Raw genomic sequence first — 18,038 nt, 5'->3', positions numbered from 1 at the left:
AGGAGGGTACCCATAAGCATAAGTAACAGTCCCTTTGCCAGAGTTTTCCCTTAGGAGCCAAAGTTTTCATTCATGTTACCTGTAGTTCTCGAGGGATTCTACAGAGGAAAAAACGTTTACTAGCATTACCTGTGACTTGTATGCTGTTCACATCAATTTTCAAAGTCTGGGTAAGATTAGTTTTATTTGCGTTGAAACCCAAAACCAGCTCATTTTTTATTTTCTCAACTGTTACCATCTGGGTAAAATAAAGGCTGAAGATCACAACAACACTAGCAATACAAAACAGAGAAGCTGATTAGTTATACAAGCTAATGAAGTATATTTGCTATATGACTTATCATCTAGACAGTATTTCTTTCCAACAAGGGTTCATTTGCAAAGTCAGGGTTTCTTTAAGTGTTGGCTGGCAAAGATGACACATAAAGGAACACCTCTTAATTATCAGGTTGGTTTAAACCTTGGAGAAACAGTTTTTTTCTTTATCTACTCTTATTTTCACTGTGGGAATAAAAAACCCAACAACATTCATATCAATTGCTGCAATGGAGCTGAATTTGGATAAACTAAAGGAGAAGTAGGTTTATTGTTATTCAACAGGTCTCCTAGTTTAAGCCCTAAAATATTGATTGTGAACCTTGAAGTGTTATGAAAATTATATAATATATTCATGTTATAAAAATATAATACAAAGTGATCACTTTTATAAAGCAAAGAATCTGTGGATTCTGCATCTGTGAGGATCTGCTGTGTGATTGCCTGGATTCTCATAAGGAAACAGTAATGGCTGCAAGCCCAGATATTTTGAAATCGGTGGTTAAACCACATTTAACTTCTGTGGGGCCTGAATTTCTGCCAGAGTGTTTTCTATTTGCTCTCTGCTGTCCCTTCTAGATACTATTATTAAGTTTTATATTTGTAGCTAGATTAAGGTAGCATCAAAGTATGATGCTTGCTAAAGTTTTTCTCCATTTACTTAAATTTAGGTTCAAACTTTTTTATTCTTAAGCATTTATACTACCCAATTGCAACTGACTCAGTAGTGCTTTTTGATAAGAGGTGATTAATCCTGCCATTTTGCTAAGCTTAGTTTGCAATTTGCAATATATGGAAAAAGTCTCTTTAATTTCTTACATGTTTCTCATAACCTCTGGGCCATGCTGAGAAAACAAAAGCTTTTATTGCTATCCTTGTGACTCAGCAGAGTTTCAAGGGTGAAATAACAAGGAGATTGCCCAAAGGGGTAAACACTTTTTAAATGAAAAGAGTCAACTAGAAAATAGTTTCTGAGACAAAGTAATATTTCAATTATTATTTCAAAGCAGAAATGAATGCAGATCCTTACTGATGTATTAAAAGCCAGATCCAACATTCATTGACATCAGGTTTTTCTGTGATTTCTGTGGTATTTGTGTCAAGATACAGCGGTGGAATTGGTTTTACCAAATATAGATGTTTACAGTGCAGATACCTAGATTCCTATTGCAGTTGTTGGAAAGACATAAGCTGTTCTTTGGCATAATTGATCTCCCCCTAAAAAAGGCATCTAAACTGACCAGATGAGAAAACTCTAAAAACCCATCACTTACAAAGAGACCCTTGAGCAACTAGCTCAGAGATGTCTCCATCTTTGATGCCCAGATTTTGATGAGAATAGTCCCATTCTATGTGCAGAAACCAAATTGTGCTGACTGTATCTACCTTCATGAGGACAAAAACCTGGAAGTGACCTACTCCTATCACTGTGTACTCCATTCCCTTGATGTTATAAAATTCTTCATAAAGTGATCATTCTCTACCTTTCTAGCTAATTAGGTTTATGCCCTCACTATTCCAATCAAAAGATTGCTCTAATTCAAATCTGCTTCCCATTTTCAACATGCATGTATTCACAGCTTGCTAATATCCATTTTTCTTTTGCAAGCATGGTCATTCAAATGAACTGTCTCCTCTGAATATTTATCCACTTTATGTATTTACAGACAACATTTATATCACAAGAACAGCTGGTATCACAGAATTGCATCATCTGTCATCATGTAATGTGAACTTTTCTTTAATTTTGTGGTCTCACCTGTAAGACAACTAATTACATCATTTGTTTCTCAAGGTCTTCCAGTTCTACTAGGGTGTTAATCTTTTGTCCTCTGTTTTGTTCTTGCCTATCATAGTGTGTCATCAGACCATTCTTTATTTAAAGCCCAAGTTCCTAATGATAATGTGAGATCTGCCCCTCAGTCTAAGCAGCTTCCCACAAGCAAGCTCAGCACAAACTGATATCCTTTCCTTTCTAGGTAGTTTCCTACCTACTTCACTGTCCTTACCTTTCCCATTTTTCTCTCTAACTCGATAGTTCCAGGGACTATTAAATTTTTTTTCTTCTAATCCTACAGGATGTTTTTGGAGGAAAGATATGTCTTGAAGCTTCATATGCTCTTTAGAAGGCCTTATCCAGTCTCTAAAGATGTATTTTTTCATCTGTTCATTGTCTACTGAAGAAGTTTCTAAATTAATAGCATCATTGCCTCTTGCCCATATTTTAAGTAAACTTTGTCATATGCAATTACCCAGTTTCTGACTTCTTGAATCTTTCACGGCCATCTTCAGATTTCCTGTAGAAAAAACACAACAATAAAACAAAGCACAACACAAAAGCACATGATTCCCCTTGAGTTTATAAAGTTCTGCATAGGAAGCGTCTTCTGAAACTGTTTAATAATGGGACAGAGTATTACATGTGTTTTGCTGAATCAGGACCTTATTAAGAACAGTGCAGATGGAATTAACACTGCAGACCTCACTGCATATACTGGACTTTTTTGCCAGCTGGCCTTCAGTAGGACAACCAACATAACAGGATATTGAAAAATGAGGTCAAACAAGCTTCAATAAATGAAGCAGGTCTTACTGGACCTATTTTATAGACTCTTCAGGACATACAGGGTGCAGCTTTACCTGGTGTCAAATGACAGCCTCACTTGCTAACACCCTAAGGAAAGTAAGTTAAGTGAATTCATGTCCATAGGGACATAGGAGTGTATTTCCATTCATCTGAGCTTATGTCAGCAGATCTCTAACCTGAACTTTCTTCTAGATGGCAAGGGCCAGCAACCCTGCAAACATAGCACAACTAATAAACCTTGGGGGAAAAAAAATAAATTAACAATTCTTTAAAATATAGAGGTTCTATGAGCTGGTCTTAGGGCTCAGCCTTACTGGTTTGGTCCAGGCATGGACTTATAGGAGTCTGAGAAGGAAGTTTGCCCCAGTAAACACATTGGTGTCAAACTTCCCACAGCAGCACTTGGAAGAGATAAGACATGAAAGGAATAATATAGGATGTTCCCAAGGATCTCTTGGAAAGCAAGGTATTGGTAAGTACTACTGAGAGAAATAGCTAAGTGAGGACTTTTGACCTTTATTTGCAAAGTTTAATTAAATTGTACCTACTTGAACTGGGAAATTTCACACCTCTTGAATTCATTTTTCAGATCACTTTCTTGAAAAACTTTTTGTATCTATATGGAAAAGAGAAATCTTGAACAAATACAGTAATTAAAAATACACCCAGTTGTACACTGCATTCATGGTTTTAATGCTAAATAATTTTTCCTTCCCAAATCTAGACTACAGAAGCAAACTTTTTCTTTGATCTTTCACTTATTTTCACAAATAAGGAATATATTGAGTTCTGACCAGGCTAAGGACCTGAAATATCTCATTTTGGGGGGAGGGAAAAGCCATCAACAGCAGGTTGTGTTAGGGAATTAATGTACCTACCAAATAGTCTTGAATTAACCAGAGACCAATAGGTTCTTACCAATTGTTCAACGTCAAAGGCAAGGACTTTGAAATCAGTTGATGATCTGTTTTGCAAAGCAGGAGTGAACGATGTCCCAGAGAGTATTTCAAATGTTCCCACGTAACCATGAATATTGCCATCTGCTTCAGCTGCATAATTAAAAATAAAATTCAATGTTTTGAATTATATAGAAAAAAAAATGAAAAACATTACATTAGCTTTTACTCCACATAGATCATCAAAACAATGACTGTTAGCTTTCTGTTCTGCTTTGTAATGAGAGATATTTTGCTTATGCTGATTTTAAAAGTGATAGACATTTTTCAATGTTTACAATAGTTACAACTGTAAACATATTTTATGAATACTATTTGTCCTTGATTCTCATTACTTTCAATTCTGTTAAAATGCTGTTTTCCAGCAGCACTGTGAATGGATGAAGGGCACAATGGTATGTCCAGTTAAGTTTAACACAAGGGACAAAAATACATGGGAAGAATAATAGTTAGTCAATGTTGAGTTTTTTGTGTATTCTGGATTAAAAATATTAAGAATTACTACTTTACACTTTCTTTATTAAATATTGTGCACTTTTTATATAAATGTACGCTGTTTTTGATAACAGCACTGGAAACACTAGTGTCAGACTAATTAAACTATTTTTGACCTGACCTTTCTTACCAATACATGCATTAAATGCTAGCAGGATTTATGAGGAAACTAGATAACTGGTCCTTACTGCAAATTCAATCTTGATTTTTAATATGTTACAGCATATGAGGTATGCATAAAGCAATTCATTATACATATACAATAAAAATACTTTCTCACTGTGTAATGCACTGGAAATTTTCAGATAAAACCTGAATTAATGTGGCTGATGATTGATAGAAAATGCCTTTTGCTTACCAGTTACAGTACTAGTGGTATTTTTAATTTGTGTTTGAAGGCATTAACATCTAAAAGGAGTTTCAAGACAAAAGTAGTTAACTAATAAACACTATAATAAACAAGACCTTTAAATCAAAATTTCAGTTCCATTTGAAAATCATCCTATGTTATTTTTTAAATTCAGCTTACTTGGTGTATCAGTAGCTTGATTCTATCACATTGTGAGCATTGGCTAAATATTAAGAATGACTTTACCTTAACTTTACATAGGGCTGGGGGCTGTCTGTCTAATGCAGGATCTCTTTCACACCAATAAATTACTTTAAAATATATATTTTTTTTAATAAAAATGAAAAGGTTCCAAGAAATGTAGGATACCTAAAGTTCCCCACAGACTTCAGTGGATTATCAATGTCTTTCTGAGTCAAACATCATATGTGGAGAAAAAAGCAAAAATCCACAATTTGCCATATTACCTTCTCTAGCTGATGAATGCAATTGAATGACCAAAGCTTTATAGCTTGGATTGCATTCCAGGGACTTCTCCTAGATTCTAAACCATGAAAATTAATTTCTAAGGCTTCAGGACATGCTTCAGTTGCTTGTATTTTTGCCTGTTTTGTTCACATCAATTTCCAGGGGAGGAGAAGAAGAAAACTTAATCTCCCCCCCTGCCCCCAGCCCTCCCCCCCAGCATTAAAAGCATAGCATGAAATATGAAATATACTTACAATGACAACACCACTGGCTTCAAAGTCTGAACGTCTACTGAAGAACTCCTGAAAAGGATAAAGGTTGGCTACTTACCTCGCTCTAACTCCTGGATTGATAACCATGAAAGTACAATCAGTCCAATACAAACACACACAAAAATTGCAAGCAGAGAAGCAAACAAAATTTCGTAGTAACTAATAGGAACATATTTCGTATCAGATGATTTTTTCGGCTTCATTTCTGTCTTGAAAGCTTGTGTGAATTAAAGACTGACAAAAGACACAACCTGAAAAGGACGGTAATAATCCACATGAACAGATATTTATAGGAGATGCTTGTAAATTAATTACATCATAAAACTTCATTGACATAGGTTTTTACAACATTCCTGAACAGTCATATTCGTACACAAGATATGCAAATATAAAGAAAAGACATCTCTTCAGAAAGGAAGAATTTAAGATTATGTCTCAGATAAAGAATAAGCAAGACCACAGAAATGTAAGGTTGGTCACTGGATTTGAACTATTTCTTGTCATTTGATATTTTTAAGTGAAAATTAATGTAAAATACTGCCTTCAGATATACTGGTTATACGGGTTTTTTTTGGTAATTCTTCACAAGTGCAGTTATGAGGGCAACAGTAAAAGCCTGTCTTTCATCATTCTGCTTAAAAAGTTTCTTTAAAAGTAATTTTATATATATAGGAAATGCTGGCAAATGAGTTGTTTAGTACTGTGCCATAGTTCAGCAGCGTGTTCAGCACTGAACAATAATTCAGCAGTACAAATTTAATCTGTGTAAAGCATGGTTCTTTGACCACATATCTGGAGAACTAACTGGAGAAGATATTATGAAATGTATGCTTGTTTCATATTTCCTTGCCAGGCTTAAATGTGCCATGGGATGCAAGCCCTTGATAACATTAAAGCATTGTGGATGGCCAGTGCTGTATCCTTAATAAAGCAAGAGTAAATTAAACAAACAATGTACCATCCAGTCCAAAACTTTTTGTTACTAATTTAATCTGTCAAAACTTTTGAGTAAATCAGCTCCAAAAGAGTGAAGTTATACTGATTCTATGTTTCATGCCCTGTGAGCTACTGTTTTTGACTCTGGATCAGAGGTCCTAAATCCAGATTTATGCTATAACATTCCTCAGCTCTCCTTAAGGAACTGGAGAATCTGAGCAGACCAGCCATATTCCGGCCTGTAAAAGGAATGGGAAACTTGTCTGAGTCAATCTTTGGAAGAGAGACGCTCTAGCTACCTGTAAATTGACAGAAATGGAGATAATAAAAATTGGGAAGAAATTAGAAAGGCTCAAAATAAGACTCTTGAATGACATAAGAGTTCTCTGCCCAGTCTTTAAGAACTGAGATATTTGAAAACATCTGCAACATAACTGATTTAAACCACTCTAAATCACAATCAAAATCTTGGCCTGACAGTAGTAGCCTTGATTTAGTGTATTATCATAACGCAATGAAAGAAATTCAGTAATTTTTCCCATTATTAACAATAAATAATGGTTTACTTAAAACCAAAGTTTTTAAAACAAAATTCAGGGCAGTTGAAACATATTGCCCTTACAGAGCAGTCTATATCCTGCAAATGAATGAGATTTTGGAGTCATCATGTTAGATGAATTAAAGTATTGCTTTTGTATATATTGTGTATGACACACAAACATATGTTTGAATATAAATGTGTGTGCATGTTTATATATATACACTTATGTGCATATAAGAGATTAAATTTGTACTGCTGAACACTTTGCTGAACTGTGGCACAGTAGTATCTCTGTAACTATTTGTGGTTATTCAGCAATAATGTTAACACCCTTCATTACAAGGGTTTTAATTTTCTATACTTTTCTGAACTTTCACTCTATCACAGAAGTTCAGAATACCTCTAAATACCTCACTTTGCTCAGTTATACATGTTAGGTTATTCCACATCTAGCAGAATTACATAATTACATGATGGACTTGGTGCAGATGCCCAGGTGCTGGCAGGGGGCTGCAGGGCGGCCTCTGTGAGGAGAGGCCGGGGCTGCCCCGAGCCGGACACAGCCGGTTCCGGCCGGCTCCGACCCACCCACTGCAGGGCACGGCTCAGCCCCGCAGCCACCATGGTGGAGCTGTGGGGAAAGCCTGTGTAAGAAAGGGCAAAATGCTGCCGGGCTGTGAGGGGAAAAGTGTGAGAAACAGCCCTGTGGGCACCGAGGGGAGAGAGGGAGGAGAGGACGACATGCTCCAGCAGGGATCCCCTGCAGCCCCTGGAGAGACCACTCTGGAGCAGGTACCCACACTGCAGCCATAGAGGATCTCACCACACGCTGGAACAGGTGGATGTTTCATGAAGGAACTGAAGTCTGTGGAGAGCCCAGGCTGGAGCAGGTTTATCCTGAAGGACCGTAACCCATGGGAAGGATCCACACCAGAGCAGGGGAAGACTGTGAGGAGGAAGGAGCAGCAGAATGGAGCTGCTATGGACTGACTGCAACCCCCCCAAAGTCCCCATCCCCCTGCACCACTTGGAGATGGCAATAAACTAAACTACTTTTCCCCCAGCTGAGTCTGTTTTGCCTGTGATTGATGGTAATTGGTGAGTGATCTCGCTGTCTTATCTTAACCTATGATCTTTCCTTTCCTATTTTCTCCCCCAGTCCTGTGGGGGAAGGGGAGTGAGGAAGTGGTTGGGTGGGCATCTGGCAGCCAGACAAGGTTAACTCACTGCAATCATCCATGCTGCAGGAAACAATACTAGTTTATTCCTGTCTTATTCCTAATCAGACATTTTCTGTCACAAATTTGAGGAGTTTTGTGCAGATGGACTTTGCATTCCTCTGTCATATTTTGCATAATTTAACTATTTGTATCATTGACATTGTATATCACTAGTAAAAGATAAACACTATTACCCAAAGATGTCACTGCATTTTAAATTCTGATTTATACCCTAATGGTGAAGTGATTAACCAGAGAAGTAAAAGTTGTGGGCACTTACAGTTCAGTTGTTTTCTTTTACTAGCACCTTGCATGTGATTGTCAAGTTGTATATGTGCTCATATGCATTGATTACAGTCTGGCCAAGGACATAACTTAACACGGGTAGTCTCCAACTGGAGTTGTGACTCCTACAAATGAATTCAATTGCTAAACAATTCTAGTAGGCAACAAGGTCATGGTAGCAATAATTAATAGGCAAGCCCTGGACACTGAGCTGATAGTAATTAAATGAGCTCTTTCATTAATTTGTTTGTAACATATTATAGTCTGTACTACTATAAGCTGGTTAAAAAAGAATATAAGAACCCATGATTTCACATATTCATTTGTAAATCTTCAAAATGAGGGGGGCAGACTTCAACACTGTGCAAATGCTAGCTTACTATGAATTGTGAAGCAGAACAGTTTATGCTGGAAGTGACCTATGAAGGTCATCTTGTCCAACCTCCTGCTCAAGCCAGGGCTAACTGAAATTAGATCAGGCTGTTCAGGGCCATGTCCAGGCAAGACCTGAATAACTCCAAGGTAGAAGACTCCAGAACTGCTCTGGAAAAAACACCTGTGCCAGCATTGACTACCTGCATAATGATGGTTTTTTTCCTTATGTCTTACTGGAATTTCAGTTGCTGCAATTTGTGTTTAATGGCTCTTGGGCTTTCACTATGCAATTCTGAGAAGAGTCTGGCTCCATCTTCTCTGCAGTCATCCCTTAGGTAGCTGAAGGCAGCAATTAGACACCCCTAACAGCTTGTCAGCCCCCAGCCAGTACTGGTACATAGGGTTATTCCATCCCAGATTCAGGACTTTGTATTTGCTGAACTTGGTTGAACTTTATGAGGTTTCTGTCAGGCCATTTCTATGTCTCTTAATGACAAATACATCCTGTAACTGCAAACTTCCCTCTAGCCATTGACTTCACTTGCTTCAATTCTTTTATTCCTCATTTAGTTACTTGTCTTCCTGTTCATTCTCCTTCTGCAGTCTTAGCTGTACATTTTTTCTTTTGATTATAATTCTAAAGTTTATTTTTCACTTCCATTTACTCTATAGACTGATAGGACTCTTGAAAGTTGGATTTGGTTGATTTGCTACATGAGTAAACTGATGAAATGGCGGCATCCGTTCAGGAAAAGAGTGAACATTAACCGATGTTACTACCAGATTAGAAAGAATTTCCATCTACTGTGAGTTGTGAGTATTCACAGGTCATGAACAGCCTGCAGCACAGAAATTATTCGCTGGAGAAAATAATATAAAATTAAAAATAATAAACCAGATTACTCAATTCTATTGGCAAAAAATTTGCAAATAGGAAACTAATGAAATCTGTTGCATATTATTTTCTAAGCTCTAGTTTTATGATACAGCTTGTGAACTGTATGATTAAACAATTATACCATGATTTAAAAATAGTTTAAATGGTACAAAGGCGAATACTCTATTAATGTGTTCAAAACAGGAGAAATATGGCAACTTATTTAAATATTGATAATTGATTTTTTAAAAATTATTATTATTATAGTCATACTAGTGAAATATGAGAGTAGACCATTTTTAAAGAAATAGGTCATTGCCATGGTAGAAGCCTAAAAGATTCACAATTTTGTTTGTTTGTATTGCATCTACAACTGCAGTTCCACAGGTTTTATACCCTTATTAGGTTGCTTTTATTTTATTGTTCAATCAATCTCCAGCACAGGGTGAAAAGACTGCTGACATAGAAAGGATGTTGTGTTCAGATAATTCCTCTAATACCCAGTCTATCACAAACATATTTAAAGCCTGACATCCCATTAATAGCTAGCTATCTGTGGGAAAATGTTTTGGTTACCCACACAGACTTGCCCTCCCCTATCAAAATGAAATGAAAATCAGCTTTATGTATGTCAGCTGTTTTCAGAAGTCTAAATGGTTTGTCCCTTTTGCTATGCAGACTTCCATAGAGGGAGGCAGAAAATCAAATCAATGGATCTCCATTGAAAGTGCAGAAACAGACTATAAGCTTATTTTTACTGTTACATCATAAAAAGAAGTTTAACAGGATGCTCATACAGAAGTACAACTTCTCAGTAATGCCATATTTAAAAAATCCAAACCCTGCATGTTGATTACTTTTCACTCTTCCAACTGCCTGTATTGAGGATGAGTAGTAGTCAGCCAGCTGTCAAACTTTATATGAAATGAAAAACATGGACCTCATTTACTAAATAAGTTATCAGAATTTTTAGTAGTTAAAAATATATGATTCTTTGTGTAATCCATTATTTAATATTGATTGACTAAGAGTGGCATATTATACATCACTAATGTGCTGTTCTGTCATCAAACATCTTCTCATGCATATTTGACCCAGTAAGACATAGCTTCAGAGAGGAGTGACTTAGCAGAGGACTACACAGTCTTTTTAAAAACCCTATTTTCACCCGTTTCCAGTATAATCCAACTTGGAGGACTTGATGAATCTTCAGTTTTCTAGGTTGGTATTTCTTATCTTGAGGTTCTTGGACAACATCCCGAAATTTTAAAAGTGCAGACAGTATTAAAGATGTAAGTCATGAGTAATTTTCTTCTCTTTAAATTTGATTAAAAACTATGCTGTACAGCACAAAAATATTGAACGAATTTGGAAAGACCTGCATTTTAATCAAGTGAAAGGTATGAAGGAACAATGTTTCCATTTTCCCCCTGAAGTTATACAGTTTGAGCTAATTAAAAAATCAACCAACCAACCAACCAACCAACCAAAAAACCCCCTCCAAAACCAAACCAAAAAAACAGCCTGGTTTCAGGGTCATTTAACAAGTATAGCTGCTCAGAGGCCTGGGTAATGTAGGTGTCCATTAGGCTAAGGTATGTTGAAGGTGGGAAGATAAAGAAGGGAACTGGACAGTGATATCTGCCTTCAGTCCCTAAGCATTCCGCAAATTTGGGCTCTAAGTTTATATTGAAATAACAACTGTTGAAAACTGTGAGTTGATGTCTGGTAGGTCTCATCACATTGGAAGATTTACTGGGAGCGGGAAGATCCGCTCATGGAGTTATCTGAGAAGGGTGTTTGCTCTAAGACACTACCCAAATACTTTCACATATGCAACTGACAAGAAATTAGTTTCCTAGGGGTGATCACTAAACGGATGGGATGTGTAATGTGCAAAATAATACAGTAATGGGTAATTGAATGCAATTAAGTAACTGATATATTTTCTTTATGTGGAAGACCATGCTGAAATTCTGACAAAGGGTTCTGAGGCATTTTAGATTCCTATCACATGAGCTAATATCCATGCTGTTTTGTGCATTCCCAATTTAATTAAATTCTGACTTCCAATAAGCCTATAACAAAAAGGAAAAAAAAAAAAGCATAAAAACCCCATGGATTTTTACACCCTTGAAGAGGGTTCAGAAATACGGATTTAAAATTAACTATTCAATGAAATGACCCAAATGGATAACTGAGAACTACTCTGTTTCCATGTTAATCGATCCATATCAATAAAGTAATTAAAAATGCACTGCTGTCATTAGCAGTTGTAATTCTTCAGACCGGCTTGGTGAAAAAAAAAAAAAAATTGCACAGAAAGCAGAAGTGGAATATATTACCTTTCCCACAATTTGGAGGAAGAGCTTTCTTTAAAAAAAGCAACAATGAAACCCCACAAAAAAACCCCCAGCACCAACAAAATCATAAATTCCCTTGTTTAAACATATCCAGAAAGATTCCACAGGGCAGCACTGAGGTTTCTTTCCAGATCAATCAATATCTTGTCTGACATTGCGTAGCTGCAGCTCAACATTCACTTACTTTTCCAGCAGTTCCCAACACCGAATCAGAGAATCATATTTTAAGTCAGAATCAGAGATTTATGTTTTTTAATAGAATATAATAAAAAGTGGGGCTGATTAAGAGTATCCAGAAAGGAAATCTGTGATGACTCCAGTTTACATCTGCAGAAGTGATCACAGAGCTAACAGCTAGCACTGAGAGTAAAGGAAGACTTTCACCCAACTTTAGACATCTAATGGTGAAGTGAAGAATTTTTTTCTGGAGGCAGTCAATCCTTATTCATTGGCTAAAGAAACAGCATAAATAAATATTTTAAGATAAATGTCTAATTTTTAGGTAGTTAAAATTAGGTAAGCTGAGTATAACATGATGCCTTCCATTCAGAAAATAAGTTACTTGGTCATATTGAATTAATTAGCTGGTTTTGGACCCCTAGATGCATGTGTTTCCTTATATTCCCCCTTCTTATTAGGAGAAAAAAGGTGTGGATCATGGGAACAAAGGGAAGATAATAGCAATTAATAAAAAAACACTAGTTAGTGGAGGCTGAGAACAGAACAAAACAAAATAGCATTGACTGTCTGAGTAACGAAAAGAGCATGCCAACACAAAGTTCACTGTGATAAGTAAATAGGAAGAGGCAGGAAAAGATATGGCACACATGGGAAAGAATCAGTCTTAACTCAACTGATAATGCTGAATGGCATAATAAGCAGGTAAAAGACAAAGGTCAAGATGAAGTAGCAATATTACTGCTGCTCTGATTGAATTGATGTAAAAGCCAATGTGGAGCAGTAGTTGAAAATAGCAGTAAATTTACCACAATGTAATAGTTTCTATGAATAAAAGCAATTACAGCAACATTACTGTGCATATAGATTTGTGTCTTATAGGCCAATATGGAAGCGTTGAAAAGAAAATTAAAATGGCAGAGGAATGGTTCTCCTCTGTTGTCCTTAGCTTTTATTCAGAATGATAGAATAAATGCAAACTACTTTTTCTATACTAGATACACAAGTTTTTGTCAGTATATATTTGTTTCTAAAGAAGCTTTAGAATAAAAACTTTGTATCTGTTTGCATGTTAAGGGGCCACAAAACACAGAAGAGAAAAAGGTGTGAAACAAAGACTTAGATACGGGCTAGTCTAACCTCTTTCCATCCTATGTAAACCATGTCATGGTACCTATAACCTCTGCAAAGTACGGGGAAAAATACTGTTTTTAAATATTCAACAACTGTCATTAAAATGCATCCTCATCTTTTTGTGTAGTCTCCAGCAACCTTTCCCAAGATTGTACATGCCAGTTAGCAAACTGTTATTCCTGATACATAGTAAAAAATTTGTGTCTCAAAAAAAAAAATAGAAAATGGGGATTTTCATGTTCAAATACAAATTAAAGCATTAAGACCTGTATTTCATGAGTGTTATTTAAATTATTGAACACCCTGCTGACTGCAGATCATAGTATTTGATAAGCATTACTATGCCCTGTTCTGCAGACCAGGTAGCTGAATATGCTTACAAGGTCATTAAGTTTTAATTATAAACAATCAGAATAGCACCTGTTTCTCTGAAATTTAAGTGGTTTAAAAGTCCCAGTCTCCAGGTCATCTTGCTAAATCTCTGGCTCTTTTAGGCAAACTCATATTTAAAACTGATCTCTTTTCTTAAAACCCTGGAAAACCCTAGCCATAAGTATCTCCATAGCAGGAAGAGTAAGAAATGCCTAAGAAGCAATAATTATCTCTATTTCTAACCTATACAATCAATACTACAAAGACCAAGACAGTTTGTCTGTATTAATCCTTTGGAAATATTTGGGAAATCTGTATGGTTTATGAAATATTTGTACTCCTGTGTAGCTGTATTATGGATGTGAAAGCATTCTTAACTGACTGAGATTCTGAAAGGCAGTCCATAAGAAACAAACCCTCAAATATCTCCAGTATTATGCCATTTGCTACCACCTCATAGGGGTTATTTCTGGTTCACCACATCAGCCAAAGCAAAGGAAAATCAGGTACACAGGTCAGACAGAGAATACTCAATTTAAATGAGAAGATAGGAAGAAGTAAATCTGAAATCCTTGGAGTTTACTCATATAAATATGGACAAAATGAGGAGAAAGCTGAGGCCAAAGAAGCTGTAAAAGAGCACTGATAAGCATTTACCTAGTGTTCAATGTGTCAAACATAAGCATAAGCTTGCTCTCCCTAAATATGCACACTACAAAGCATTTTGACAGCATGACATTTCTTGATATTAAAAATACTCTGCACATCCTTCCAAAAACATTCAGCCTCAGTCTTGCTCCTTTCCTTCTGAAATTTGTGGTAAAACTTTCAGTAGAAGCTGAGCCTGACTTGTAGAAGAAGTATTACGTCAGTGCAAAATCCTTTGAAAAATTCCACTTTACATCTAACGTAACAATAAGGGCAACAATTATGTGTTTGTTTTGAAGGAAAGGGATAAGTAAGCTACTATACTCCATCTTTCAAGATCCCCTGAAAAAGATAACACAGATCAAAAGTTAGACCACTAAATAATTTGATCACTTTTACTTTCTTTGTCCTCTGTACTTGACCCACAAAATAACTACTGAACAAAAGATAATTTATATTCTTTTAAACACATGTGGAAAGGCATCCAGGTTAGACCTATTTGATAATCCATTTAGCTTCTTACACCAAATTAACTTTTCACATTGGACGTTTGACAAAACGATGGAGAAATAAAATAAAGTATGTACAATGGGTTTCTTATTTTTATTTTTTTCATTATAAGTATTTTAACAGTAGCTGACAGATAACACAGAAGGATGAGGAAAATGCTCTTAGATTTTGAAATGGAGGTCAACTAAGCATGTAATTACTTTCTCAAAGGTTCATATAATTGGACTTGTCTATTTGAACAGGAGTTCAAATTTTGGTCATTGTGTTCATATTGTTCCTCATTATCCATTTTGAGTGCTACAAAAATAAGACTATCTCTTTTGAAACAATTTAAATGCTCCCAAGATGCTGAATTGTAAAAAGTTTTATATCTTCCTGTTGTTAAAACAATTGATGACTTCTTTATTTTAATGTCTATCCAAAATGGGGAAAAAAATGCCTTGTATCAAGTGTAACAGAACACATGAAATACTAACAAAGATATTTGAAATTCTATGGCTTTTTTCTATGACAAGCTTTCAGCCTCAATTTTTCTTCATTTAAAAATCAGAATTGCCACTCAAAAAACAATGAAAACTGGACAACTGAGACACAGGACTACTCTGCACAGAAGGATTTACATACAAATGTAAATCATCTCTGACAGATTTGATAATGCTTTGGAGGAAAATAAAAATCAAAAAGAGAAAACCAGTTCCTCTTCTAAGTCAGTCTGAAACATGGCAAAAAGTAAAAGAATTATTAGAAACTGACCAAATGGCAATGCTGCCAAAAATTAGGCCTCAAAAAATTCCCTATAGATGAGACCAGTATTTCAGATTTCATGTAATATTCTTTCCCTCATGGGAAGGGAGGGACAGGGAAAAGGAAGGGATGCTTCAGTATAATTCTAAAAGAAAGAATTTTAAAGTTTGCAAATATATCAGCATTTTACTTTGTATTTATCTATCTTACTTTTGCTATCCAAGTATACAAGAGTTTCAGCATTTCCAGCTAACAAATATGTCAATTATTTCCACAGAAATTCCCAAATTCTGTACACTATACTGCCTATAAACCCATTGATTTTTCCCAACTTTGCATAAGCAACTCATTTTGAATCAATTTACCTTCAAATATTTGTCTTATTAAGTACTAGTCCTGCAAACGGATTTGAGATCTCTGTTCTTTTTCATTTACATATAGAAGCAATAAAAGATTACAGCAGTGGAACCAAGCTGGCAATTCCATTGATAAAAAAGAGTGTAATACCCCCTCTCATACCTCTGTCAATTCTTTAAATTATAAATGGAAAATTAAACTATTTTCAGTCACAAAATAATAATCTTTAACTTAAAATTCAGATATTAGATTGAGTTGTACATCTATTCCAAGGCATCATTGTTAGGGTACAACTATATCGCAAGGTTTTCCTGTTACTACCAACTGGAAAAAAATCCATATATATTTAGTGTTATTGTTTTGGGGACAAAAAGATTTTAGCACAGTCTGCTAGAAACTGGCCTCCAACACTCTGCTCTGGAGGATTAAGGACCCATAGATCTAACAAATTTTTAGAGATTTAGGGTGGCAGGGCAATGCAGATGTAACATTCAGAATCTGTAAATGCTGAATTAGTGGAGTCCCACATCTTTTATAACAAATATTAAGCCCAAGTTTCTATTTTTTTTCCAGAAGTAACAAAGAATAATCATGACAGATAACTCCTAAAAGAACAGGCATTAAAAATAAATCTGGGGGTTTTTTTTCTTATTTCTGAAATAAAATATTTTCCTACACTGTAACAAACATTTGACTTTCTTCAAAAAGCTTACAGTTTCATTTGGAGCACTAATGTCCTGCTTGTACCAGTATTCATTTTCCTTCCCCCCCCCCTCAAGAATATTTGTTCTTGCTGGTCATCTTTGAGACTTTATCTTTGAGATCAAGTCTATCCAAGAGAAAAAGGAGGTCATAAATTATAAAGTCAAATTATGTAATCACATGCATTTTTGTAGTGTTTTCAGAAAAAGAGTATGTGGAGGCTGAATGCAGCATAATCTCCCAGAGCAGTGATTTTCACTGCAGTCACATGTGATCACATGAATAGTCAAATACAAAGAAAAAGGGCAATTTTTCAGGGTGAAGCAGTCTAGTAAAATACCTATTAAATAGTGTAGTAATACAACTATACAAACAATAATATTTATACAAACTAAAAAAATTTGAGAAATAGAAGGATAATGGAATCATAAATAGCATTTATTGCTATTGTATAATTTCAGTTGTTTTCTTTTGGCTAGGAATAATGTGAAACAAAATAATTAGAGATTTTTTGTTCAAAAATTTTTCTAAACTGTTTTCTAAGATGTATGAAAAACAGGACACTTTTGTAACAGTGAAGATAGGATAGTTAATAGCATTTACACTGCCTCAGGGAAAGTCAACAGAGTACACCTGCTCATTCAAAAGTCACAGAGATGGAGACAAAACATTTTAAAAATAAAGTTTAAAAGCTGAATTTTCACCTTATTTCTAATAAATAACATCCATTGAAAAGATCAATCCTCAGTGAAAAATAAAAATACAGAGAATTAGGAGATATTCTGTCCAAGTGAGATTTAGATTTACTAAGATTAAAATTAAAGAAAGAACATGTTATAAGGACATGCTGGAAACCTAGAAGAAAAATTAAATCCAGATAAAAACCCTGCAAATTATGGTAAAAAAAGAGCAGAAATACTAGAAAAATTAAAAAATAAAAAGAAAAAAAAAGCCTCATGAATTCTGAAAAACACCGAAATGCATAGACTAAAGTGTGACATAATGTGCAAAAAGTATTTTCTGTCAGCTACGAGTAATTCAGGCATTAATTATTACAAATTTTGTTTCTTAAAGGATCTTATTGATTACTATTCTCTACAGTAATGTGAAATTTTGCATGTAACAATGAATAAATTATTTGATAAACACGATTTTTAAAAGAACCTGTTGAAAGAAACTGTGAGTCTAAAATCATTTTGTTGTAGATAAACTCAGGGATACAAATATATTATTTTTGATTTAAATCTTAAAATGTAAGAGGGAGAGTATGTAAACAATTACCTTCAATGTTTTTTAATGTCTATATTTTTGAATGAACAAAACATTTTTAATTTTGAAACAGTTGTGCATAATAT

General features: G+C 35.2%; 1 protein-coding gene across 1 annotated transcript in view; it reads right to left on the bottom strand.

Moving 5' to 3' along the window:
- The window catches only part of TMPRSS15 (transmembrane serine protease 15), a 58,423-nt gene extending 52,778 nt beyond the window's left edge, over positions 1-5,645 (bottom strand). Inside the window, exons 1-5 of the mRNA XM_075033909.1 lie at positions 5,501-5,645; positions 3,821-3,951; positions 3,451-3,518; positions 2,568-2,612; positions 130-272 (exon numbers count right to left, since the gene is read on the bottom strand). Coding sequence (XP_074890010.1) covers positions 130-272; positions 2,568-2,612; positions 3,451-3,518; positions 3,821-3,951; positions 5,501-5,645 — 532 coding nt within the window. The remainder of the gene's footprint in view (positions 1-129; positions 273-2,567; positions 2,613-3,450; positions 3,519-3,820; positions 3,952-5,500) is intronic.
- Positions 5,646-18,038: the final 12,393 nt, after the last annotated feature.

This window comes from Buteo buteo, chromosome 8 (genome assembly GCF_964188355.1).
Source record: "Buteo buteo chromosome 8, bButBut1.hap1.1, whole genome shotgun sequence".
Classification (NCBI taxonomy): Eukaryota; Metazoa; Chordata; class Aves; order Accipitriformes; family Accipitridae; genus Buteo; species Buteo buteo.
Note: the sequence above shows the minus strand (reverse complement) of the source record. Positions and strands in the feature narration are given on the sequence as shown.